At 39.7% G+C, this 27,007-nt stretch overlaps 1 protein-coding gene across 6 annotated transcripts in view; it reads right to left on the reverse strand.

The window, feature by feature from the left end:
- Window positions 1-27,007, reverse strand: part of HECW2 (HECT, C2 and WW domain containing E3 ubiquitin protein ligase 2) — a 262,737-nt gene that overhangs the window by 62,293 nt on the left and 173,437 nt on the right. For 5 of the 6 annotated variants that reach the window (XM_073306249.2, XM_073306250.2, XM_073306253.2 and 2 more), the window contains 7 exons: window positions 15,920-16,020; window positions 13,232-14,578; window positions 10,510-10,605; window positions 5,603-5,753; window positions 5,101-5,204; window positions 2,839-2,963; window positions 439-624 (listed from right to left, as the gene is read on the reverse strand). In XM_073306249.2, coding sequence (XP_073162350.1) covers window positions 439-624; window positions 2,839-2,963; window positions 5,101-5,204; window positions 5,603-5,753; window positions 10,510-10,605; window positions 13,232-14,578; window positions 15,920-16,020 — 2,110 coding nt within the window. The remainder of the gene's footprint in view (window positions 1-438; window positions 625-2,838; window positions 2,964-5,100; window positions 5,205-5,602; window positions 5,754-10,509; window positions 10,606-13,231; window positions 14,579-15,919; window positions 16,021-27,007) is intronic. The other variant, XM_073306251.2, reaches the window with a different exon arrangement.

Raw genomic sequence — 27,007 nt, forward strand, 5'->3', positions numbered from 1 at the left:
TCTAGGTAGCACTAGTACAATGTAAGGCCACTGAAAATTCCCAGTGGTAGCTTCAACTTAACTTTTGTTTACTTAGCATTGAATATAAAATTCCAAATGTCACGGTCATACAAAAAGTAACTGTAATTGCCCCCTGCTCAACAATATTCAATAATATTTTCCCAAGGAAAGAAGCAGATCCAATATCACACCAACTTGAAAAAAAAGGAAAATTAATGTAGGAACCACAGAACAAATTTAAACTTTTACTTCTGAAATAAATATCATAACTTTTCTGACAATGAACATTTCTAATTCAAAGGATGGGTTAAAAGATCCTAATTCTTTTAAAGTGGCCAAACTACAGCCTTAAATCTAGAAGGCTTTTAAGAGCAGATGCCTCAATCCCATCATTACAAAGACAAAATCCAACCAGCATTACATGTGTGTTCCAGGTACCTTGCCCTGATGGTCATGCTTCATTTCCCAACCTCTCGGCAGCTCCAGCTGTTTGTTAGCAAACATATTGAGGAAGCCCACCAAATCTCGATTATGCTGGTAACGCTCAAAATGGTGGGTGTCCCGCCGGACTTTGGTGATCATGTGCTTCAAACACGTGTTGTTTGTAAACATGCGGTAGGCACTCTGAAAAATTCATAGTAAAATAATTTCAGGAAAGGACACAAGAAGTTAAACATCTACATAGACAGACAACAGTTGGATGAGTGTCCTACGTTCCAATGAGTGGATAATAACTTGAACCCCAAAGCACTTAAGCCTGAGTTCAGTGGGCACTGGTCCTTGCCCAGGAGCAGTCTCACTTGAATTCAACAGGACTGCTCACATGTTTAAAGTTATGCATGTTCTTTAGTGATTTGCTGAACTGGGGCCCTGACAATTAGATAAATAGTCAGCAATATGGAAGAATGGACATTAAAGAGAGAATAGCAGAATGGGAAGCAGTTATTAAATAAACATTTCCCAATATATTTGTTCATAAATGTTCTATTCTTGCAGGCTTTTCCAAAGTATCTATATTTTAATCAAACAAAAGTATTTAGCTCTTTTTCCCTGCAAAGGCAGCCTTCCTAATGTAAATTTATGGCCTGCAGCTCTAATAAACTTTGAAGGAAACTGTTTCCAGCTGAACAATAATAGCAGAAGAAAAGCCATGAAGTCTTCATTGCCTGACTCTATTCACCCAATGAGGTGCAAACTATATTTTCCAGCATTCCACTTCACTGATGTTGGTATAGTTATGACTGCTTCTTCTAGCAGTAAAATTGGCCTAAATTGCAGAGACTTCACAATGCCTTCTTAAGCATTCTCTTAAGGGTAATATATATAGAATAATGTAGCCATTGTACCTGGCAACAAAACTGAAAGTGTATTATAGTATGGCACTATATTCTTTTATGGAAAGTCACCAGGGATTGACATTAACATTGTTTTGACCTACTTGGATTCTAAAAGGACACTTGGCGTGTTTGATTGTAGCTCTACATAAACAAAAAGAATGAAAGTCACAGAAATACACATGCCTTTTTTTCATCAAACAAAAATGGACCCCTGCCTTATGAATTAAAGATGCAGCTATGCAGGCTAGATTCCATGCAGCTGATTGGAACGATACACACACCATACGATTAAAACTAACACTGCCCAGTAGTTTTAAAGCCACTGAATTATTAACAGGAGTACTTGCAACAGTGAAGTATTCATTACATTATTTCTATTTATAACATGCAAGGAAAAAATACTGAACAGAAAAACCTATGTAGGAAAGAGACTATTGGAGAATAAATAGGGAAAACTTTAAATCAAATATGGGGGAAAACAACACAAGAGGCCTCTTTTATTCAATGATTTCTAATGTACTTTCATATAAAATAGGTGAGTATGAATATGCTCTACTTAAATCCTCAAAATAATGTAACTTGAATAGTGCACACAACCGGCCATCTGCAGGGGTGTATTTAACCCTTCATAGGTGGATCACCTGTTGCAAGAAGCACATTAGTTATGTTTTGCAACATAAGACTGGGCAAACAGATAAGCCAAAAGTAAAAACTAAAGCACTGTAATGCCTCTAAGGGCAGTTTGTATATCACACCCAGCTCCAAAAGAACACACATCCAGCTCCAAAAGAACGCACTAAAGCAGTAGGATTTCCTACATCTGCCTGAATACACTTACCAGTCATGTCTGTAGATTGTAAGCTGTTCAGGGCACAGATTTATTTGTTTGGCACCTTCCCTCTATTGTATAATGCCATATACACTTACAATGCTGTATACGGTAGAAGCCATTACAAAGTTAATATTTACCACCATTACTGGAGTGATATCTGATAATGCAGAGATTCACTGTGTGTAAAGTAGACAATAACTGAAGCATCTCAAATAACATGTTGGTAAATGGGTAAATACTGGTTCTTTAACAGTTATCACTGTAAATAAACAAATAAAATAAATAAAATACCAAAACAAACAAACAAAAAAAGATTCACCATTGCATCACTCTAGTTTTCTGCACATCTAATGTAATGCAGTGGTGAACCAGACCCATAACAAATAAACGCTGCAGTTCCGCAGCACAGATGAAGTCGAAAACCTTGACTTGACTTAACAGCTGGTATACTGCCAATTTTCCAGTGTTTTCATGGATATGCACAGTTTGAATAGTAAAGTAATAAATGCCCCATACTGAGTAGCTCATCACATAGTTTCCTTTTTCATATCTTAGCCTCAAAATATTGAGTAAGATTTTTGTATATAAGAAAAATACAGAGACCACAGATGTGCCCATATTTATCAACATATATTTATGAAATTGCATGTCGGTATACACTGTACTCACAGGGTTAGAATGCAGCACTGTAAAGAACTCTGGACTGATAAGGAATTTCACCGGAGGAGACTGCAGCAATAAAGTAAGCCTGGATCTGGAGGTAGAGTGAGGCAGAACATTCTCCCTTCGGAAATCTAACAATGAAGTGAGTGACAAAGGTTTCCAGTAATAACTTTTAACAAAACCTCACTGCAAACAATGACACTGATTTGCATTATACACTCATGATAATTCCTTGATGGACATTTCTCTCTGGTTCTTAAAACAGTCTCTACATAAGTGTACCTCAAATAATCCTAATTTATCAATGCATGTTTGCTGAAGATATCAGAGGTTTCCAGGGTAACAGTGCAGTAATAGTTTTTAATGTTTTCTGATGTAAGATATACAGAAGTGCCGCTCTTACAAATCAGTATTTACCCACAGTCACCACACAATGGTACTTGGGATACAAGAGCCATATTCCTACAAATGGAAAAGGCGGCAACTGTGGTGTGTCAGATACCATTGTGCTGTAACTGCAGACAAATACTGATTGTTTTTAATGCCAACCAACGTGAATACGTAGCTCATGAAAGCTTATGCTCTAATAAACTGGTTAGTCTCTAAGGTGCCACAAGTACTCCTTTTCTTTTTATAAAATTAATGTAATTTGTTATATGTTCCACTTCTCCTACTACAAGATAGCCAGCAATGAAGCACTGATCCGTTGTACAGTATTTAACCAAAATGCTCACACAATGGAGGAAAGAAAAAGTTGGGTACGGAAATCGATTTCAGTTCCATGTTTCCAGATGGATATGATAAACATTTGGGTGTCCCTTGAGCAGCCGCTTTTGCTTATTGATTTCTCACAAATATCATGAACCGGAGAGGATCCATGGATATCATCTGTTATATTCTTTCAACTAGAAAGGGCAACTAGTAAGCCTCTTTTAAAACAAACAGGAGATTTGGATACAGATTTTAAAGTAGATGGGAGATTGTAAACATAGATTGGGATCATGATCGTACCCAGGTCCACCAAAAATCATGCCATCTTCCATCCTTCACAAGCCCATTCTTTTATGTGTGTGACAATATGCACAGGGTCATCCTTCCTCACTAATTCTGGGAAGTCCAGCCACCCGTAAATGACAAATGAGCTCCGTTAGGAAGAACACTATACTTTAAAAAACTAGAGTATATAACTTAATAGAGGAGACAGGAAGAGGGAAAGGACAGGTGTTAAGTGGGAATAAAAGCTGAGGGAAGAACAGGGACTTCGAAGGGGGGGGTGATCGGAGAGAGACAAAAGAAGGAAGGAAAAGAAACGCAAATGGAGAAAGATAGGGAACATAATAAAGGAGGGGAGAGTGGGAAACAAAGGTACTATCTGAAACAAATATGGAGAAAAATATGTCAGGCATTGAAGGAGTTCTGAAAAATGGAAGAGAAGAGAGATGAATAAGAGGAGAAAAAGATTCTTAGAGCTACTGCTCATGCAGTATTTCCCTCAATTCCTCCCACTGTATGTCCATCATAGGGACGCTGCCTTATTCTCAGATGACATTCTCATCACTTCTTTTGTGAAAGTCAGTAGTAGAACATCTAATTAGCTTCTTGGCACCTCCAGCAGTCCCTGTGCCCCTCCCCCCATTGCCAATAATAAAATTATGCACTGAGAAAGACCCTGACTTTTGGCTTCAAGGGGTTAACTTTAACAATGGAAAAACAATGGAAAAACCTCAAAATTTCAGACTTGAAATTGCCTGACAAAATGGAGGATTCAGGTTACTTCTCAGATATATAATTCTGCTGGTTTAATTCATTCAAACTCTAAGCTCATCTTCCCTGACATTAGCAACAGAAGCAACACTGATAATAGCTCAGAAGTCAAGAGAAGAAGGGGAATTCATATTAACAGAGTGAAAGGAATTACTACAGAATAGCCTGCTGTTCTCTCTATGCCACCAATAATAATACTAATCACTAAAAAAGTTGACAGCTGCAGAACATTTTTATGCAAATGGCCTACATTAGCCATTTACATAGCTTCCTAACGTGAGAGAGTAAAGAAGCTGAAAAACACACACACACACACAATTCTTCAACATGCTGATTGAATAAGTCCTAATAAGCCGAGCCATCGCCTGCAGAAACAGGACAGTAAATGATAGTAAACGGTGATCCAGTTCTATGCAGACAGAAAATAGGGTTCTCCTTATCTTGCTCTCGCTAAATGGCTGATTGGCTGAACTCTCCATTGATCGACATCAGTTTTATTTTTACCTGCATTAGAATGATGGAAGTCAGTATCCTCTCCAGCTCCATCAATGGCATGTGGGTGCTCTTCAGGCCTATCATTAGTCATCGTTCGACGAATACTCTGATATCTAGAATTACAAGACTGGATTTACATACACTACAGGGTGAATATACCCTACATCTGGCGCTAGGAAACTTCAACTACTGAAGCTTGTTTCATTTGCTTTTTCTCCCGTGCAGCCTAAAATCTACTGATGTCTGATTATTCATAGCCTTCTGTGGCCTGAATTTTTGTGGTTCCTTACCCATTGTTTTTGGCCAGGTTGCCATTGAACATTAATGGAACACAGATTATAGTAGCCTGCATCCAGATTCAGGGGGACATTCAGAAGAACCACACTTAAGATACACTAGTCTACAAAAGACGGCGCAGAGCTACTCATGGTAGCAGCTGGGACCTAGTCCTCATGCCAAGCACACTTTTGGTACTATAAACTTAATAATCACGGACAACAACAATTCTTACCGGCGATTCAGCTGCTCCATTTGCTGTATAGAATTTGACCTCTGGAGGATCTGTGGGGCTGGAGGAGCTGTGGGTCGCTGCCATGTTGTTGTTCTGTTTACATGATCCACGTAGAATATCCTCCCATGGCTGTCGATTCGGGCCTCCCAGTCTGAACAGCAATAAATCGTCATGAGGTATGATTTTTCTTTAAATTTTGCTGCTTTTTAAACTATACCTATTGTCCTGAGTTTCTATTTCTCTTCTACAAGATTCCTTCAATCCAGCACTTTTTGATTGCCCTCTGTCTACATGACTCATAGCTAAAACCCCAGGCTTCTCTCAGATGTTATTCCACAAATCAGCCTCCCACTGTCCTGAGTTTTTACAGAATTCACATGTAATATGGATTATCCAATATGTGCTGATGCTCCACTGACTAGGGAGTGTGTGACCCTCGGCAGAATCTGTGTGTTCACACCCTATGCACTAGTGCAATGATGTTTTGTACAAAATATGCCTTGTGAGGTATCATTTGAAAACTACCACCACACTGGTCAATAATATCATTGTAAAATATATGTGACAATGCTGTATGTGAAATTATGGATACTCATTGATATTATGCTTTAAAGTCTGTGACTAAAAGGTGTTTAAACCAAGCATGCAAGGTGGAATGGATTAACAGGTTTTGTCCAGAAAAAAGGAAAGAGGGTGTGGCCAAATTCAGTGGGCTATTTATTTGTATTGTAGGTGGCAGCAGGAAGAGATAATTTGCACTTTAGCAATCACCAGCAGAGGAGGAACCAGCATAGAGCCTTATCTTCCAGAACCCATGGCTCGTTTACTGAGCATGAACTAATTAACTTTATTTGGGGATAGCCTTCAGAAGAATACATTTCAGAGGGTCACTGGACTATATGAAAGGGGAAGCAACCATCTAAATTATCCTTCACCATAAGGAGACAAAGAAACCAAGTGATTTGACCTCTGTGAGGGGTCCTAGCCAGGCCAGTCAGTAAAAATTTGGAAAGAAGACTGTGGGTGAAAGAAAGACCTTCTTGAACAAAGACTATCTTGCTCGGTGAGTGTTTTCACTTTTATTTGCTTGCGTCCTTTAATTTTAACTCAGTATCACTTAACCTGTGCTCTTCTGTGCATACATTTGTTTTACTTTTAAACTTAATGAACCCAGCACTGTGTTTGAACTGAAGTGATAGTTAACTCTGATTAAAGTAATAAGCTGTACTTTTGTCTCTTTAAAGAAGCAATAAACCTTACTGCTTCCTTAAGTGTTCCAGAGGAGGGCTGGATGCTTCCCGGCAGCCAGACAGTTTTGGGAAATTCAGGACTGGGGTGTATGTTGGTGTCACCCTGCAAGTAGTAACCACAGGTTGTGTTGTAGGCAGGCTACTGGGGTCAGAGTGCTGAACCAAGGCTTCACAGCACCCAGACACAAGGGAACTGCATGCTTGTCTGCTGGTGCCCTGGATGTGAGCTACAGCAACAGAACATTTAAGGCACTCAGGATTACAGGGCAGACAGTGACACAACCTCTCAGTGGGTTTGTACCCCAAAACATTACAGAGTGTGAATCCCAAATTAAACAATTCAAGATATTTGGGTTCACTCACTTCATCTGCAGTATGCTGTGATGCAGTCATTGAAGTTTACGGCAGGTCAGAAGGCCAGGTCAAGTTCCATGCACCAAATGAGCTCCATTTAAGCCCGAATATATAGATTTAAGCAGAACTTCAGGGCTTGTCTACACTACCTATCAGATCAGTGGGCAGCGATCGATCCAGCAGGAGGGGATTTATCAGACGCGATAAATCAACAGCTGAGCGCTCTCTCGTCAACTCCGGTACTCCACCAGAACGAGGAGCACAAGCGGAGTCGACAGGAGAGCGTCGGCTGTCGACTTACCGCAGTGAAGACACTGCGGTAAGTAGATCTAAGTACATCAACTTCAGCTACGCTATTCACATAGCTGAAGTTGCTTATCTTAGATCGACCCAGTACAGTAGTGTAGACAAGCCCTGAATTGCACCTTTATAGAACAGAGGTGACCTTTGTAAATCTTAACTAGTTGTTTTGATTTTGATACCTAGTGGTCGGTTTTTTCAGCTGTCAAAAATAGGCAGATTAGTTAATGATACATAATGTGTATTTCATTGTGATAAATTACTCTTTAGAGAGGAAAGATTATATTAAATGCTCTTCCAGTGCTGCAGTGTATTACTATGATAAATGAAAAACCACAATCAGCTAAGCATCCCTTAGCAGAATTCACACACACAGTAGAGTACTAACAAGAGACTGTGGAAAACAACCAGGCACATTCGTAGGGAAAGCAACAAATAAATGGAAGGAGACAACCTTAATTACTTGCATAGAAGCTTGTTTACCTCTCAGGATATTTCAGAGTATATAGAGATTTTATATTCAGGTGAAAAAGGCCTTTCTAGAGGGAAATTTGCCTCTATTTAGCACATATATTCTCCACTCCTTTCTTCAAATCAAGTTGCAGCTGAACAGTGTTGTGCTAAGAGTGTTAAAATCCCATTCCGGAAAAGCACTTGTGAATATGATTAACTTTAAGTATGTAACTAGTCTATTTTCTTCAAGTTAAGCACAGGCTTAACTGCTGCGATGCACTGAGACTGCAAAGTCATTACTGAGGCAACCATTCAGATTACTGCCTCCTTCTATCAATTAAACTGGATGCAAACGTGCTTACAAAAATATATTTTTAAAACAAAAGCTTGGAAGTACAGTGAATTTGCATAGTTTCTATGCAGTTAATCAAGGTTTTAGAATACCAGGTCATCTGTTTTTTGCTTTCCCTATTAATACAGTGAGTAATTTGTAAAATCAGCATATGGTATATGTATATTGCATAAATAATATATATTTTTCTAATTTTTGATCATCATCTATATGGCAACTGGAATAACTATTTTTCTTCTGTCTCAGCTTGAAGCAACACCACCAAGAACGTATCCCAAAGCACCTTGAGACTGTGGTACGCTGCCCACAACCTTTGACTGAATAAGCATGTTCCATTACAGTGAGTGTTGCTCCAGATAACATCACAATATTAATAATGTAACATTCAAGCACATTTGCAGACAGAAAAACTGAATCCAGATGGCATTTAGTGTTTTTTTCTGGTTTAAGTTTTATTCATAGCAGCACATGGATAATCTGTATATACCCTTGCACTGTGCCTTGATTTTTTTTTCCTCTAAATATTTATAGAAGTATAGAGGCAGGGAGGAGGGAGGGAATATCAAGGCTCAGTATTCGGTACAAACACACACACACCCTCCTAGTAAATGACAGTGTTGCAATATTATATTGCAAAACAAAATGTAAATATTATGAGATTTTTTTTGAAAGGTAACAATTATAGCAGACACAGCTTATGAGAAAAATAAGCAGTTTGTATATACATCACTGCAGTATAAAAGCCACCTCTCAAATGTTTCTAATTTATTATATCTTGACTTGATCTCATCTAAATATTTCCTGTAAATGTCCTGTATCTTGTCAGTGAGAAAAGTGATGAAAATGCCAAAAATACTTATCTCCCCCAGGCAGGACTCTGAAAAGAGATACTGTGTTATGAGAAATTTTAAATTAAGGTGTAGGGTGCTAACATTCTCTTTGGCTGACCTGGTAGTTGGGGATTTTTGAATGACAACACTATCATGACCATTTGTTGTAACAGAATCAAACTGTAGCAAGAGGATAATGGGCTTCATACAGTACTCCTCTGAGGTGTCTCGTTACTAATGCCAACACAATCCTATTCCATATGGCAAGATTAATATCTTACTTTTTATTAAATTAAATGGGGAAAAATCCTGATCCCATTAAAGTCAAAGGGAGTTTCTTTTCTGCTGTTTGACATCAGTCTTCAAAACCACCTGCCTACTCTCACCACCCCTTGGGAAACAAAGAATAAGTAGTCAGGGCTGATATAGGTTAGTGATTGTCTACGAAGGTGATGTTGGTAATTGGCCTCCATATTTGGGGTGGGGAGGGAGTGGGGGTAAACAATGTTTCCCCACTAGCAGTGTACAGGTAGATGATATAATCCTTCCCCTTCAAATATTTAATACTGACTGGGTTATCACTGGGCCAGGGTTATTCATGTGCATTAGTCAAGTAATTGAAAGCAACGTGCTAGCCACATCTACAATATTGAGTAACGATTTCTAAGCCAATTTAGAGGCATCCAATAGTTAAAATAAACCGAGATATTAAACTATGTCCAGAGTGTCTTCATGTCCTCCACAAAACAAAAACAATTAAAATAACAACTGTTTAATTTCTTTTCACAACTAATTGTATCACCATTCCACTAATGATCGCTCTTTGGATCCATCAGCAATGAGAACATTAGCGCCCTACACCTACTGCATCCCGTGAATAATAAATATATCCCATGACACAACAGCTGAAAGCAGGAAGGCTAAAGCTTCAAGTTCTCGCTTTCCAACTGATCCTAGAACTCCAGTTAGCACTGTGTGTCGTGGAGTTACGTTATTTCAGTGTAAATCTCCACCAGCTTTGAAGTACTCCACAGCTTCCAGAGTCCTTGGATATCTTTGCTTCCTAGCCCTTACCACAGCACATCACCCCACATCACCACTCATCTGGATCACAAGTTGAAAAGGCAGTTTCTTTCCCCCATACCTCTCTACCAATTTCATTTAGTGGACGACCACAAGAGGTTTAATCAGCATAGCACATTGTGGTACTTCCTAAACCGAACAGTCTCTCTTACAAAACATTTCATAGCCTTGTTCCCCACATAGAACTCCTCTGCTGAGCTTCGTTCTCGTTGAATTACAGGGCCATATTACTCCTAGAGTAGCTCATATCCTGAACATTTTGATTAAAGTAAAACAGAATCTCACTTGGTGGCAGAGCCTCATCCACTCTCTGATATCGGCTAGCATCCTGACGTACTGAAGGTAGAGACCTCAAAGTCTGGTGGCCATTGGCTTGGGAACCTAGAAATAAACAGAGAAGACATTCTGCTATTTTTTCATTCAGTGCTAAGAAGCTGTTGAGTGACCTCTGAATTGAGCGGCACAGTGAACTTGGATTCCGTCTGTAATTTCAAGTCTCAGAGGGGGCACCAACTCACATCTGGCCCCTCAGACAGCATGCAGACCACATGGAACCACTGCGGAAACCCAATTTAAATACAGTAACTGCTGCTTTAAGATCTTAAGGCCAAGTTCTATATTGGGGTTCATGGCTGCAACTCCACTGATTTCAGTAGAATCATGCAAATTTACACTACAAGGGAATTTGGCTCTTAGTGTCTGGATAGTAGGACAACAGAGGTCTGTTGAACATACTTTAACAAGATCTCCCACAAAAATAATTTCTCTTAGTCACGTAAGCAAGGGGTGAGGGCTGCTCAGTGAGAGAAGGGATAAAGGATTCTACTTATTGGTTTGTTCCCTTAAATGGGGGGAGAGAATGCCATTTGTCAAGATTTCTTATATTACTAATTGACAGGTTTCAGAGTAGCAGCCGTGTTAGTCTGTATCTGCAAAAAAGAAAAGGAGTACTTGTGGCACCTTAGAGACTAACCAATTTATTTGAGCATAAGCTTTCGTGAACATGCATCTGACAAAGTGAGCTGTAGCTCATGAAAGCTTATGCTCAAATAAATTTGTTAGTCTCTAAGGTGCCACAAGTACTCCTTTTCCTTATGTAACTAAGTGCACTTCACTGGAAAGATGTACACATTGTTGCTGAAAAATATACCAACCATACTAAAAGTATACACAACTTGTACACTCTGGGTGAAATCCTGGCACTACTGGAGTCAAATGACAAAACTTCCATTGACTTTAATGGGGCTGGGATTTCACTCTCTGTGTAGGTGGCGTGTGAGGATTCTGAGAGAGTCTGGGAATATTGTTTCCAGGGATATTTTGGTGCAATCTGGTACATTCAGAAGTCTAAATGTTATTCTTCAAAAGTATTTGATGTACTTCAGATAAGCCTTCACTGGCAGGGATGACTTACTGTAACAGTATCCAGCATGTGATCAACTCCATCAGAGGCTGGCGGTCATCCCAGGCCTCCTCAAATATGGCGGTGAAGTGCTACCAAGGAACTCCCAAGAGTCCCACTTCATCACCAGAAAAAGGAAGTGAATGAATACATGGTAAATTATGACTAGGGACAAGTTATTTATTACAATATATTACTACTTACACTGAAGTTAGGTATGACATGCAATTTTTATATCCTAAATTAGCTTTACAAGTAATTGTTGTAAATAGAATGAATGTATGAAATCTCTTCCCACGGACAGACATGTTTGAGCAGGTCAGAATTTGTAAATGAGAGGGGAATCAGCTTTAAATCTGATAAATAATTCTTTAAAAAATAGAGCTTTTTTCCTCTTTGCACTTTAGAGTGGAGAAGGATCCTTGACACATCATAAACTCTAGGGTACAGATGTTGGGACCTGCATGAAAAACCCCCACAAGCTTATTTTTACCAGCTTAGGTTAAAACATTCCAAAGGTACAAACTATTTTACCTTTTGTCCCTGGACTTTATTGCTGCCACCACCAAGCGTTTAACAAATATAACAGGGAAAGAGTGCACTTGGAAATGTCTTTCCCCCTAAAATCCCCCCAAGCCCTACACCCCCTTTTCTGGGGAAGGCTTGATAAAAATCCTCACCAATTTGCATAGGTGAACACAGACCCAAACCCTTGGATCTTAAGAACAATGAAAAAGCAATCAGGTTCTTAAAAGAAGAATTTTAACTAAAGAAAAAGTAAAAGAATCACCTCTGTAAAATCAGGATGGTAAATACCTTACAGAGTAATCAGATTCAAAACACAGAGAATCCCTCTAGGCTAAACCTTAAGTTACAAAAAGACACAAAACCAGGAATATACATTCCATTCAGCACAACTTATTTTATCAGCCATTTAAACAAAACAGAATCTAACGCATATCTAACTAGATTGCTTACTGACTTTTTACAGGAGTTCTGACCTGCATTCCTGCTCTGGTCCCGGCAAAAAGAACACACAGATAGAGAGAACCCTTTGTCTTCCCCCCCCCCCAGCTTTGAAAGGATCTTGTCTCCTCATTGGTCATTTTGATCAGGTGCCAGCGAGGTTGTCTTAGCTTCTTAACCCTTTACAGGTGAAAGGGTTTTTCCTCTGGCCAGGAGGGATTTAAAGGTGTTTATCCTTCCCTTTATATTTATGACAGATGCATAAAGATTTGTTTTCCCCTTTCCCCAAAACAATAAAAGTGCCAGGAGCTCAATTTCTCATTTATTAGTTTTCTGGTTTGTTTTTCCCCTCATTAATAATTTTGATTAGCCAACACAGTAACAGGATGTGGTTTCTTTTCCAAGATACAACACTTTCCATTTCAATTTTTTTTAAATCTGATTTTCAAAACCATAACAAATTGATTAAAATACTATTTAAATGTTTTTTTTTAAATCAGACTATTTCAAAACCCACCAAGAACAGAACTATTTTGAAATTTTTATGAATTAAGTATTTTTAAACAACTCTTCTAATGACTGCAGAAAAGACTTCTCACTTATAAAACAGCCCCATTTATTGACTACCATAGTAATTACCTCCAGTAGCTCCTTCAACTTGTGTAGCTCCCTCCTCGCAAGCAGCTTGGGCCCCTCCAGTTTCTTCATCCTGACACTGGCTACTTGCTGCTGCAGCCTGCAGACTCCTCCTCTGCCAAATTTCTTCGGAGTCATCTCTATCCTGTAATTCAGCTAGCTGCCGAGCCTCCTCTTGAGTGCTGGGTAACCGCACCGCAGGTAAAGAGCCAGGAGTGCACACAGAGTCCTGTGTTTCTGTAGCAGGCTCGCTTCTGGTCACATGGGTGGCACAAGCTCCCTCTTCCTCTTCCTGAGAAGAAAAGGCAGGAGTCTCAGAAAACCTGGCACTTTCAAAAGAAGAACACCGAGTTTCAACTGAGGAGAGACGTGTAGTCACACTTTCATTGCAGGAACTGTCCGCCCCTTCCACATCACTCTCTCCTTCTGGCCTGGTACTGACCTCACTGACACTTTCTGTGCGAGCAGGATCGCTGTGCTCAGTTTCTGAGGATATCTGGGAAGGTTCAGATCCTTGGTCAATGGATTCCATTTCACTAATACCTCTTCTGCTACCAACTGCAGAGTCTGAAGCTCCCGTGTCTGCACTGCTAGTAGGCTGCTCTGCCACCTGACAGGCACCCAATTCACTGCTAGCCCATTCTACCGACAGATTGTTCTGAGAATCTGGCTGGCCTTCACCTTCTTCTCCTGCTAACTCTGATGGTGGAAGCCCTTGGAGAGTCTCCTGCTGGTCATCAGAGGGCTGCAAAGGATTTTCAAGGGCTGGTGCTTTCCCATCCTCTGCAAGACCTTGCATTATCTGATTTGATGATGAGTAACTTAAAAAATTTCCTTCAACACCCCTTGTAGCTCCATTAAACATTACTAAACCGCCATCTTCTTCCAAGGAAGACTGAAAACCCAGATCTTTATGCAACTCATGCTCCTCTTCATCCGAGTCAATGTGAAGCATTGCATTAAGTCTCGTGTCAGTAGGAAAACTACTCCTTAGTTTCGGGGATGCCCCAAGTGAACGCTCACTGCAGGCAGATGTCCCAGGTCTGGGATGACTATTATGTTCTATTGCATCCAGATAGTCATTCAGTGAGTTCTGGCGACCTCTGTTAGGTGATGACCTTGCAGCAGTAGAGGTTAACTCCTCCTGGTCCATTTCTAGAGTTGTACTAGTCCTTAAAGAATGCGTAGAGACTGCATTTCCAACAGACTCATCAAGGATTGGGCCATTTAAACAAATTGGAAGTGCATCATGGTTCCCTGCTGGCAAGTCCTCATCATCAGAAGGGCTTCCTAAGTCTCCATTCACAGAGTTCACTCCTAGCAAAGTACCAACTGTTTCTGGTGAAGCATCTGCAGTGAAACACAAAGACTGGGAATGAGACACATGAATATATTCGTTCAGTTCATTCTAATATCTCTGCACAACACGATGCTATAAAAACACACTTCTGTTAAGATACCCATTTGCTGTATACAAACAGTGAAGTGAAAAACAAAACCAAAAACAAAATAAAATACACTTAAAAAAATCTATACTCCTACTCATGCAGGACCAACATTTATAGACTTCGCCCAATCTAAGTTTAACCTATTTTGTACAATAAGGAAACACAATATGCATGAAGTATCACTATAAAGGACTCCCATCCTGCTCTTATATATTCAGCACATTGCCAAAATTGGCTTTGATAAAAAACAGTTTTCTAAAGTTTGTGCTCTTGTTCCTAAGAGCAAGATCTGCACAGAACTTGAGACACATTAACTGCAACAGTCTCCTTATGAGGCAACGAGATGCACCGCAGCCAGTATCTGAAATTAAATGAGGCAGTCACAACCTGTACAAATATGACACTCTGCACAGAACAGTTTTATATTTACTTAGGTTTTTTTCTCTTTAGAAAAGGAGGATCTAAGTTCCATGGATAGTAACTGTATGTCTACACTTCAAAAATGACCCCAGCAGTGAGTCTCAGAATCTGGGTCAACTGACTCAGACTTGTGAGACTTGTGCTACAGGGCTAAAACCAGCAGTTGAGATGTTTGAGCTGGGGCTGGAGCCTGGGCTCTGAAACCTGGGGAGGGAGAAGGGTCACAGGGTATGTCTACACAGCAGCTAGACACCCGTGGCTGACCTGTGCCAGCTGACTTGGCCCTGTGGGGCTCAGGCTGTTTCGTTGCTGTGTAGACTTCCAGGCTCGGACTGGAGCCCAAGCTCTGGGACCCTCTTACTTCTCAGGGTCCTAAGGCCTGGCTCCAGCCCGAGCCTACACAGCAGTGAAATAGCCCCACAGCCCACGCCCCATGAGCCTGAGTCAGTTGGCATGAGCCAGCCAGTGATGTCTAGTTCCCGTGTAGACATATCCTCAGAAACATTTTTACACTTTAGGAATTGAAAAGAATGTATGAGGTCAACTAATCTCCCTACAATGAAAATACTTGTATGCCAAGTACGTTTGAATATATCAGCAATAAAAAAAAGTAGAAAATAAATAGGATAAAATTAGTATTTAGCAGTACTGCTAATAATAATCTCAAAAGTAGTATTTGAAATGTTTGGTCCATCACTTTCACACAAAGCTTTTCTATAGTATGGGCACTATACACAACAGGATTAGTATGTGTAACAGGTAGTCATAGTACATAATGATTTTCTCTACCCAATCATGTGTGCGCACAGGTTTTAAATCTCACCTTCATGAATGGAAGATGTAATCTCGACTTTGAATTGGAGATACCCACTTACATGGTCAGCTGGGAGCCTTCTGCCGAGGTTATAGCTGAGAATTTGGTCTCTGCAGAGAAGAAAAAAATTACTGTTCTCTACATCTTTTACTATTATTTTAATTTTCAAATGTTTTACATCACAGGCTCCTGTCAGAGAGATCCGGCATAATAAAAGGTAATAGAGAATCATGAATTCATAAAAGTGAGCATCACGTTAGCTTGTGTAACAGAGCATGCAGACTGTACACTTCCTAAAAGACAATTACCAGATAAAGCAACATAGCATATCCATAAACTATGCTTTCGTCTTTATTCCAAATATAAAGCGTGCACTGGCAAATTTCATCCACCCACAAATCTTTTCTTAGGCCATGTCTACACTACCTGCAGGATCGGTGGGTAGTGATCAATCTACTGGGGATCGATTTATCTTGTCTAGTGTAGACATGATAAATTGATCCCCAATTGCTCTGCCATCGACTCCGGAACTCCACCACTGCAAGAGGCGGAAGCGGAGTCGACGGTGGATCGGCCGCCGTCGATCCCACGCTGTGAGGACGCGAAGTAAGTGATTCTAAGTCGATCTAAGATACATCGACTTCAGCTACGCTATTCTTGTAGCTGAAGTTGCATATCTTAGATTGATCCCCACCCCCAGTGTAGACCAGGGCTTAATAGAAAAACAACAACAACAAAAATGTGTGTACTTTAAGATTACAAAACCTTTTCATTTCTGAAATCATTCTGCCCTCTGGTGGTTTTTACTGCACAGAAAATATTTTTAATTATTTACCTGAACAAGAGACACTATAATTTTTATTTTTAGGTTCCAATGCAAGAAAGCACTTATGCTAAGCTCTTATGCATGGGCTTAAATTTATACATGTGCTTAAGCCTTAGTAACTTCAATGGGACTTAAACAAGTGCTTACGTGCTTCCAGAACCGGGGTCTTAGGATGAGATTCTGAGCAGCATAGAACTCACAGCCCAGGGTCCTCTCCAACATAGTTTAGACAGCTGTGTGGGGCCTTGTCTAAGGCCTTGTTTACATGGGAAAGCTTTACCATTTATACAAGTATAGTTATACTGGTGTAACCCCCCATTTGGACATACTTATTCCAATATGAGTGAGACTTTTTTTGGTTCAGCTTAAACCCCTTCCCAAACGACAAACTAAACCAAAAATGCCACTTCTATACCAGCGTAAGTGTCTCCACATGGGGGCTAGGGGTAATAGCAGTACAACTATAGTGGTTTAAATTCACACCTTTGGAGAGATTTTATATATATATATGTATATATATATATATATATATATATATATATATATATATATATATATATATATATATATATATATATATATATATATAAAGCTGGAATCTCCACATCGCTACATGCTACAGCCCTGTCACAGACACACCATTCCTGTCCTCAATCAGGCATGTCCTCTTTGCCAGGGCATAGGAGGGGGATCCTCAGAAGACAGCCCTTTGGCTATCTTTCACAGCTCCTGTGCTGGCATAATCCTCCGCCAGATGGAAAAAGAGCTTTTAGAGCTCCTTTACGCTGCTCTAGCCATTTTATGCAGCATAAACAGGCCAGAACGGTGGGTGAGAATCACACCCTTAGTGCCTACATTAGGACAGGCCATATTAACTTCTGATTGGCTATGTTTCATATTTTCCACAACAGCTTCACAAAATTCAAAATGCGTTGGCACTTTAACTACACAAATATGCAGAGTATTGGTGCAAACAATGCCACAAATCAGGACTAATTTCAAATACAGACAAGGCCTAAATTAGCACAATGTACCTTGAGAATGGCAAGTTCCAAGCTTCAAACATTCCATTACATTCCCATGAATCAAGAGTAACATCACTGACATGGGAAAAAAGCGTGAGCCAGGAATGCTTTTTTATAGTTCCTGTGTACAAAATGCAATATTCCTCCTGTGCTCCTCAAACCAAAGCAAGTTTTGTTCAACAGAGCAACCATAGCGTACGTCTATTTTGTGTGTGAAAATAAATCCTGTATATTCAGTTGATTTGGCACGTCTGGTAGGAAATTAGATCTGAGTGGATGATCAATGCAAAAGTCTCTTTAAACAGCATTACATTAAATTTACAAAATAAGGGTCTGATTCACCACTGTGTTCCTCTGGTTTTACGATGCTGTAATCTATTGGAGTAATTTACTAGTGAATCAGGACCTTAAATGTTTAAGCTGGAAAACTGCCAAATTGCTTCATCCCCAGCTCGTAACAGGAAAAAGCCCTCATGGAAAGCAAGTACCTTCTCAATAAACATGTCTAGCCCCTTTCATCACTCAATACCAGTGGCTAGATCACAAGTTATCCAGTTAGAGACAAAATACACTTCTATAATAGCAGTATAATACCTTCTTTGAAATCAGAGTAAGTTCCACCACTGCAAATTGTGGCTTTGTTTGTCTACTTGAGAGGTTTGCACATGTGCATTTGCACCAGTAGCTGAAATTGGGGCTAATTCTATGTTTAGATAAGATGTAAATTAAGGGTATTTAGAGAATGGCAGCTTTCAGACTTCAGCTTGTCTAGTATTTATTCAACATTCGCATTCCTCAATATTAGTCAAGACTCGAAGAAGGAACTTCAATAATAAATAATTCCAAAATCTTACAATTCTGAACTTTCAAAATGGACTTTTATTCAGAAGATGATTCAGTGCTAAAAAATGCACTAGGTGAATTAATTAGAATTTGTTTGCATTTTAGTCTTCTGTTCTAATGAGGATGGAGCTTTGTAGAAAGCATCTAGATAGCACATTGTACAATTCTGTATTTGAGAGAGAAAATACAAAATTAAATCAGTAGCCTTCAGCACTTAGGAAACTCCAATTAGTGCAGAACGTTGCCACACATCTCCTCAGCAACACAATGGCTACTGGGAACATATCAAACCTCTCATCCAGTACCTACACTGGCTTCCCAAAGAATATCAAATCAAGTTCAACATCTCAGTCCCTACCTTAAAGAGGTCCAGGACTGGGCTTAAGGATACCTAAAAGACCATCTAAAGCTCCGAGATGAAGACTGTGGTCAACAACTTTGTATTCTGGCACAACTGCACTCTCAACAAGAGTAAAGTGTGTCTGTGTGGAAGACAGAACTTTCTCCAGGAGCAGTCCAAGACTGTGGAATGAACTCCCACTAGGAACTAAGGACTATCACAAACCTCACACACCTTCCGCTGCAAGTGCAAAGAATATTTCTTTGATCTTGCCTAGTCTAATATAAACACAGAGCAACTGGTGTCTATTTATATATTTTTATATATGTGTGCATGTATATACATACATACATACACACACACACCCACCCACCCCACTATATAAAAAAACACCTCCGCTGCACATGGTTCTCCCTCTGGGGAGAGGGTGAGAGAACAAAACACATGACAAATGTGTAGTCATGTAGTTTAACACACTACTGGAATACTACGGTGATGAGCAGTAAAAAAAAATCGATATAGGATAAAAAGAATCAAAGTCTATATTATACAAAGTTAAACCTTTGGGGCTTGGATTAATGCCATATTTTTAAAGCTTTAATTATCTCCACCTGTCCTTGAAGTCATCATGATGATGAAAGAGATTTCATTTTACTAGCTTGTTCAAAAAGAAAAACCTACTTCAGCTTACTTCTTACTTTATCATAATTTGTGTACTTCACAGTTATATTGTCTATACTTTTCTTCCAATCAGTTTGTTTCATACACCCATTGAGGCGTCATAACCTAGATTGTAAACTCACTGGGGAAGAGGCTGTCTAGCTGTCTAGCGCCTAGTCAATGGGCCCTTGATCGCTGACTGGTACTTCTAGGCACTACTGCAATAAAAATAACAGTAATTACTTGTCCTGGATGAGAGGTTAAAATATTTTTTCAAGACTGCTTTAAAATAGTTCTAATGCTAACACATTACCAAACTGAATACCCACCCATTTTCTCCTTGTGCACTTAATGTGCAATCCTTCCTCCTCAGAATGATATAAGATAATGTATATACAACTGAAATATGGAGACTGAAAATCTCTTCCATAATTTTGGCTGGTAAAACATACAGAAGAGAACTCCCTGGATATGGATAAGCACACCAAAATCACTAAGGTAGTCCCCAGACTTCACACAAAGCACTACTATGAAATAGAGAACTAGAAGAACATTTTGAGCATCAATGTAAAAATGAACACATAAGGTGCCACGGGACTCTTTGCCGCTTTTACAGATCCAGACTAACACAGCTACCCTTCTGACATTAAGCAATATTCTGACAGTCGCTCACAGAGTTGTTACATTCGTCTAGTGTCGAGCAGTTTGCAAATTTATTAGAATAAGCCTCTTATTCTGATGTATCATAATTTATTTAAACTGAGATCTGAATAAAACTATTGCACTAGAACAAATATAAGTATCACATTTAGAAATCAAACGACAAATAAGCAATGTGGGTTTTTTTAACGCAGGACTTCTTAGGAAAGTCAGTTTATATATGAAGCTGAGATACTCTTGATATTATAATAAAGTGTATGGGCAGACCCCTTTAATTCAAAATTACTCAACAGAACGCACCATCAACATTTTAATGGTATACTTTTAAAACAAAAACAAACCAAAAAAAAAAAAAAAACTTACCTGTGTAAATACCACCTTGGGAAACTTAAAAATTAAAATTGTTTTCAAATTGAATTTGCCTTTCTCCATTCATGCAACTTCTTATTTTGGTGGTAATATCTATGAAAAATAGGGAAATTCATCTTACCTTAGCCCAAAATTTCCTTTCTTCTATGGGAAAAGTCCACAGATCCAGTACAATTGGTCTTATTCCTGCTTGTAGCTTCTTGAGCTCAGTAACCAGACTTGTCAATCAGTGAGGCTGGGAGTGGCCACACTCCCGAAGACCCAGTCAGCTAACCAGTCCAAGATACTTCGAAAGCTGTTTTGTAGAGCTACGTCCTTTAAAGTTTAATTCACAGGTTAATTAAAAAAACTTAAAATCATACAAACGTTTCATGCTGCAGAGCAACGTGAAAATCCACCCCAAATACAGTGTTCCCACAAGTGAAAATTCCACCCAAGGAAATATATGTTTTTTCCACATAAAGAAAATGGAGGAGAGTGAGACACTAAGCCTCCCTCAGAATCATAATCCTTGTGCAGAGTGGGTTGTGCAGAGTGGGTTGGATCTGTGGACTTTTCTGCTAGAAGAAAAGAAATTTTTGGATGAAGAAAGAAATTTTCCTATTCTTCTTTATAGGGAAAGTCCGCAGATCCATTACAATGGGATGTCCAAAAGACGTGTATAACCAGGGAAGGAAAACAAAGAATGAATAAGGAGAGAGTGCTCTCAATTTTTTAAATATATTCCAGGGTGAACATACAATGCAGACCCCTCCATCCAATGGAGGAGGCTGAGGAGGTCTGCAAAACTTTAAATTTGCAAAACTTAGCAAAGGTGTGAAAAAACACATGACAAGGTAGGCACTGTACATCTGTATTTGTATGTTGTATGTATGAATCTTCAGGTCAGGAGGATTCCATGGCTCTGAATGAATGAGCACGTTTTCTTTCGGCCCACTTTGCGTTGACGCAATACATCCAGGCCTATAACTTACCACTATGCTATACATATAGACCAGCCCCTTTAGATGCCTTGTTTGTAAAATACCTTCTCAAGGCTAAAAGAGAAGTGTGTTATAAACATATCTGAATATCCTATTTTACCTAATACATCTCACATATTGTACATTTAGTTAGATTTAATTTTCTGGCCTTGGGTGCAGATTCTTCTTGTAGAGACGACATAACCAAGTGGCGTTGCCACTTGAATTGGACATGAGACCCAGAACTTCCCCTGACAATGTAGGGCCAACCCCCACTCACTCTGCTTCTTGTGGCTGTCCAGGAGTATGTTATGACATCCCCCCAATCTTCCCCCCAAAAAAACCAAAAAAACCAGTCATGCTTTGGGCCATGAAAGAAAGTGAACAATTGCAGCTATTGCCTATTAATTTCTTCATCTGGAACAACACTTCAGTTTCTTTGCTGGGTTCTGGATGCAGCTAGGTCCATGGACAGGCAGGCAACTCAAGGCCATCTCTCCTCTTGAAGATGCTGTACACTCCATTCTCCTGTATTTTTCCTTTTCTTTTCTTAACTGATGCTATGATGTTTATTTCCTCTTATATGAGGTGCCTGAGTATACAACAGCTTTCTTTTTGTTTGTTTTTTAAATATGCACCCGGGAACAGAGATTAGAAGCTCACAGCCACATTGAAGATCTGGTACCACCTTGTTGATAAAAGCCGTTGCTGAAGTGCTGTACAACACCACCGGTACATCTTGGCTGATCAGGACTGGACTCTTAAAACCTGATTGCTCTGCCCTTGATCCAACTGACACCATGTTGGAGGTCTCATCTTCCATTATCCTTGGATAAAATGGTTCCCTCAATAAGGTTCCCTATTCTTGAAGCTGGCACGGATTTTCTTCACCAATCCTTTCTGACTGCAACACGTTGTGACTTTCCAAGTACTCCTTGGCACTGGGGCAAGGGAAAACAGGAATGATGGGTACTACAACCTCAGGATATTTAGAAATTTATGGAGAAAATAACCCACATGGAGTCTCACTCTCAACAGAATGTTATTGCTAGTGACCTTCATTCTTATCCAAGACATCAGAACCATGATAGATGTGTCTGGAGAATGAGTGACATTGTGCTTTCTGAGCACTGGCTTCTGAATCCTGATCTCTGATAGAAATAAACGCCTCTGGAAGTGGATATCTATGACTACTCCCAGAAGTAATATTGACTGCATGCCATCACTTGGATGTTAGTGATATTGCCAAAAAAAAATGTTGTTCCAAAAAATCTGAACTACATAATGGCTGTTTTGCGTGCCTTTTCCAGGAACAGTAATCTGATGGATGGGACACCTTATGTGTATATGGGAACCCTTTCTGCTCAAGAAAAAACAGCATTGACTTGCATTTTGGAAAACACCCCTAAAAAGGCAGGTAGGCCCAGGAATAAAGAGGTATAGTTGGTAACTTTGTCTGTTGCATGTCACATTGATATGTCCTCTGGGAGGGTCGCATAATAGTATGTAAATAGGCGTTCATCAGATCAATTATTGATGGAAATTGATGCTTTGGTAAAAATTAAAGGTCTCCATCCTGAATTGAACTGTGGCTTTTGGAGAAAATCCACTCAAGAATTTCCAAATGAGCCTCCTGTTTGGAATTTGGGCACTAGAAAGAAGACAAAGAAGAAGTGTAAGTCGTCTTGTTCGCTGGGAGATCAATTTTGCAGCAGACGAATACGGCAGCCTTCATATGCTCGCTTTCAATTGGTTGGAAGAAGGGGATGTCAGTCTTGGTTTGAAATGCTTTTAATTCTCAGATGTAAGCCAACTCGATATCTCAGGCTAAGATTCATTCTTCTGACAGCATTGATCCAACACTTGAAATTTCCTGCTCTCTATTTGGGAAACCTCTTCAAACCAAATCAGCCCGTAGTCATACTTGCTTGAAAAAATGCAGAGGGTTGTCCTGCAGTATCTCCTCCGTCTCTCATGTCACTTTGTGTATTCAATCAGCTCAGCTAGATGGACATATCTCCTATAACTCATAACTGGATCAAAGAGTGCCAAGACCCACAATAAGTTCTGTATTTCCTTTTGAGCTACCAGAATGCCTTAGATTATGATTATTTTATATTTTATTATTAATTATTATTATTATTAAAGGAGGATTTACCTGGTAGTGCCATCTATAGTCACCAAAGCACCTGTCCTCAGGATACTTAGCAGTAACAAATACCCAATTTGCCGGGGGATTGGATTTCTGGAAGAGTATACAGTACTCATAATACTCCTGAGAATGGTTTCAAATTGCTCCTCAAAAGCTGATTCTGAGGTTCTTCCCCTGAGGGTTCTAGCTTAACGACTGAAACAGCTCTCACATAAGTGAATCTGAGGAGACTTCTCTGCACTTTCTGGGCTCTTTCTTGTCCCTTTCAGAGCCTTTACTCTGGGAAGATTTGCATTACAGTGAACTAGAAGGGGAAGAAAGTCCCTGCACCTCTTTTTCCTCCTTTTACTAGGAAAATAAAGCCTTAGAAATTTCCTTTGTGGAGGAGTGACTCCTGTGGCCAGGATCTGTAGTATGCCTTTATCTTTCCTTCCTAGTTTGTCAGAGTTATAGGGGAGAAAGTGAGAGAAATTAACCTTGAAGTCCAGCCACTGCGTGAATCCTGATTTATGGAGTTTGCCACCCCCTAAATGGTAGGACAAAGGGAGAGAGAGAGTGGCCTCTATCACCTATGATAACAGAATATCACTGAAGAGAGAGCCTGGAGGGAGAACACCACCACCTGCTGCTGTGCTTCTGAAATAAGTGCAACATTTGTAAGGTTCACTCTTTTGAGATGATCCCTTAGTAGGGTTCCTTAAACTTTACAGATTCTCCCTAAACCCCTGCTTGAGGCAAGGGCACATGGCACAGCCCTTTTGTGTCACTGGATCCTGCTGTGAACCAGGCAGTCTTACACAAGATGCCACATGGCACTGCCCTTGGTCCTGGGTGGACTAATTTTAATTAGCAAGCAAAAAACCTTGATTTAAATAATTTTAAATCATGTTTTGAATCCTAATTTAGCTATTTTCCTAAAGAAAGGCTGAGTCTCATTTGTTGGTAACCATTACAACATGTTGGTCTGCAACTAAATATAGCCTTTACACTAAATTTGGTGGTTTTTATTTTATTTTATTTTTTTGGCAAACCTGGCGGATACACTACATCCACACACATTTAAGCAATATTATCGCTTAACCTACATTTATTCAGATTCTTAACTTTCACATTTTTATTATGACTAGAAAATGGTGAATGTTGCCATTTCTTATTTACTAGATGATTAATTTTTACTTCTGATTTGTGTTAAGATCTATTTGGATGGAAATGCAAATTCAATTAAAAGCACAAAAAAAGCACATACATTTTAAAAATAATATTACTAACTTAAATGTGCTGGATACAAAAGAAAAAACATTTTAAATGCAAACCATATTTTGATAAACGAACATTGATTAAATAAAGGAGGACTTATCTATAGTTAGGGAACTGAACTAATTTTGGCCCCTATGTCCTTCAATATTTTAGAACTAGTAGATCTCATCCTCTCATGTCTACTTTTTGAAACTGCTTTTTCAACTCCCAGTTAGAGTCTTAACTTTGAATGAACTAGTCATTGAACTGCACTAGCTGAATAAACTGAAATGAAGAAAATATTCTCTCTGCTCCTGCAGAAGAGACTACATGCTGTCAAAAGCCAGTTAGCACTTCAACACAGTCTGGTTCTAGATGCATAGCCAGTGACTTCACCAATTCACTAGTTTGACTTTCTTTAAAATATGACAACATACATGTACTACTTTATATTAAATTTTATATTTAAATTATTTGAATACATTATGTAAAGGCTTAAAGTTATAATAAGATGTCAAATTCAAACAGTTTTTTTTAAATAAACCTATATTTAATTGAGCTTAGAAAATCTTTTAAAATTTAAAAAAAAAAATTTAAATCATCAATTTTTCTACACCCTGCCTTTGTCTCACTGAATCCCATATTAGGCCCTGCTGTGCTAAACAGCAGCCCTTTGTTTCACCGAATCCCTTAGCGAGACAAGCAGAGCTGCACATAAGCTGCATGGCATGGTCCTTTGTTTCAATAGATCCCTCAGTGTCAGGCAGACTTCCATAAAGGCTGGCTTACACCTTAAACCAGTCAAAAATAAGTGCATGGTCTCAAGTTGCAGTGGGGGAGGTTTAGGTTGGATATTAGGAAAAACTTTTTCACTAGGAGGGTGGTGAAACACTGGACTGCGTTACCTAGGGAGGTGGTGGAATCTCCTTCCTTAGATATTTTTAAGGTCAGGCTTGACAAAGCCCTGGATGGGATGATTTAGTTGGGGATTGGTCCTGCTTTGAGCAGGGGGTTGGACTAGATGACCTCCTGAGGTCCCTTCCAACCCTGATATGCTATGATTCTGTTCCAGTAGCCCTTTACCGCCTGCTTGTTCCTCCATGTCTGGGCTGCTATCCCTCTCAGCCCTGCAGGACTGGCTATATTGGGATTGGTTGATTCACAGTGAGCACGGTCCCATCAGCCTCACCGGTGTGGAAAGTCTGATCCACTACACGAGCAGGGTTCAATTAACCTGGCAGCTGTGGCATGGCTGACCATGATAGGGTCTGATTAGCCCAGGCACTTTTGCATTCTTTTTTGCCAACTTCTCTGTTCCTCTTATTTGCTGTGAGGTGTTCTACCACAAATGCCTGCCCAGACATGTTACGCAGGAAGCTGCTGCAGGCAGCAACCTCAGTATAAGAAGGGAGTTTCCAGCAACCCTGCTGCAGAGCCCCCCATCACTCCTGAGGCTAAATAATAGCCCTGTAACACTTAGAATCCCTTTTGGTTTTGTTTTCTTGTTGCTCTAAGCAGGAGGTCTGGTAAAGTCTTCCAGCAGCTGCTGAAGGCAGGTCAAACTGGCTAAGTCTTCATGGATATGGCCACTCCCAGCCTGCCTGATTGACAAGTCTGGTTAACACCCTCAAGAAGCTGCAAGCAGGAGTAAGACCCATTGTACTGGATCTGCAAACTTTCTCTGCCAAGGCCACTATTTGCCTGACAACCAGGATGCAAACAAGAACATGATGTTACTCTCACGCCCTTTAACTTCCCAGGAAGAACATATTTTTTGCTTCTGCTTCTTATGGCCTGATCCAGAGCTTCCTTGAAGTCAGTAGAAAGACTCATTGACTTCAACGGGCTTTGGATCGGGCCCTAAAAGAAGAGTGTTTGACACAGTTCAGCTCCTCCCATTTTCTTCAGATGCGTGAATATTAAGAGAAGTATTATTTATTGTCTACTCCTAGAACTATTAAATGCACTATTAAATGAATTTTAAAGATCCTGATAAAACAAAGTACTGTACTGGATTATTTCTT

The sequence above is a fragment of the Lepidochelys kempii genome, chromosome 11 (genome assembly GCF_965140285.1).
Source record: "Lepidochelys kempii isolate rLepKem1 chromosome 11, rLepKem1.hap1, whole genome shotgun sequence".
Taxonomy (NCBI): domain Eukaryota; kingdom Metazoa; phylum Chordata; order Testudines; family Cheloniidae; genus Lepidochelys; species Lepidochelys kempii.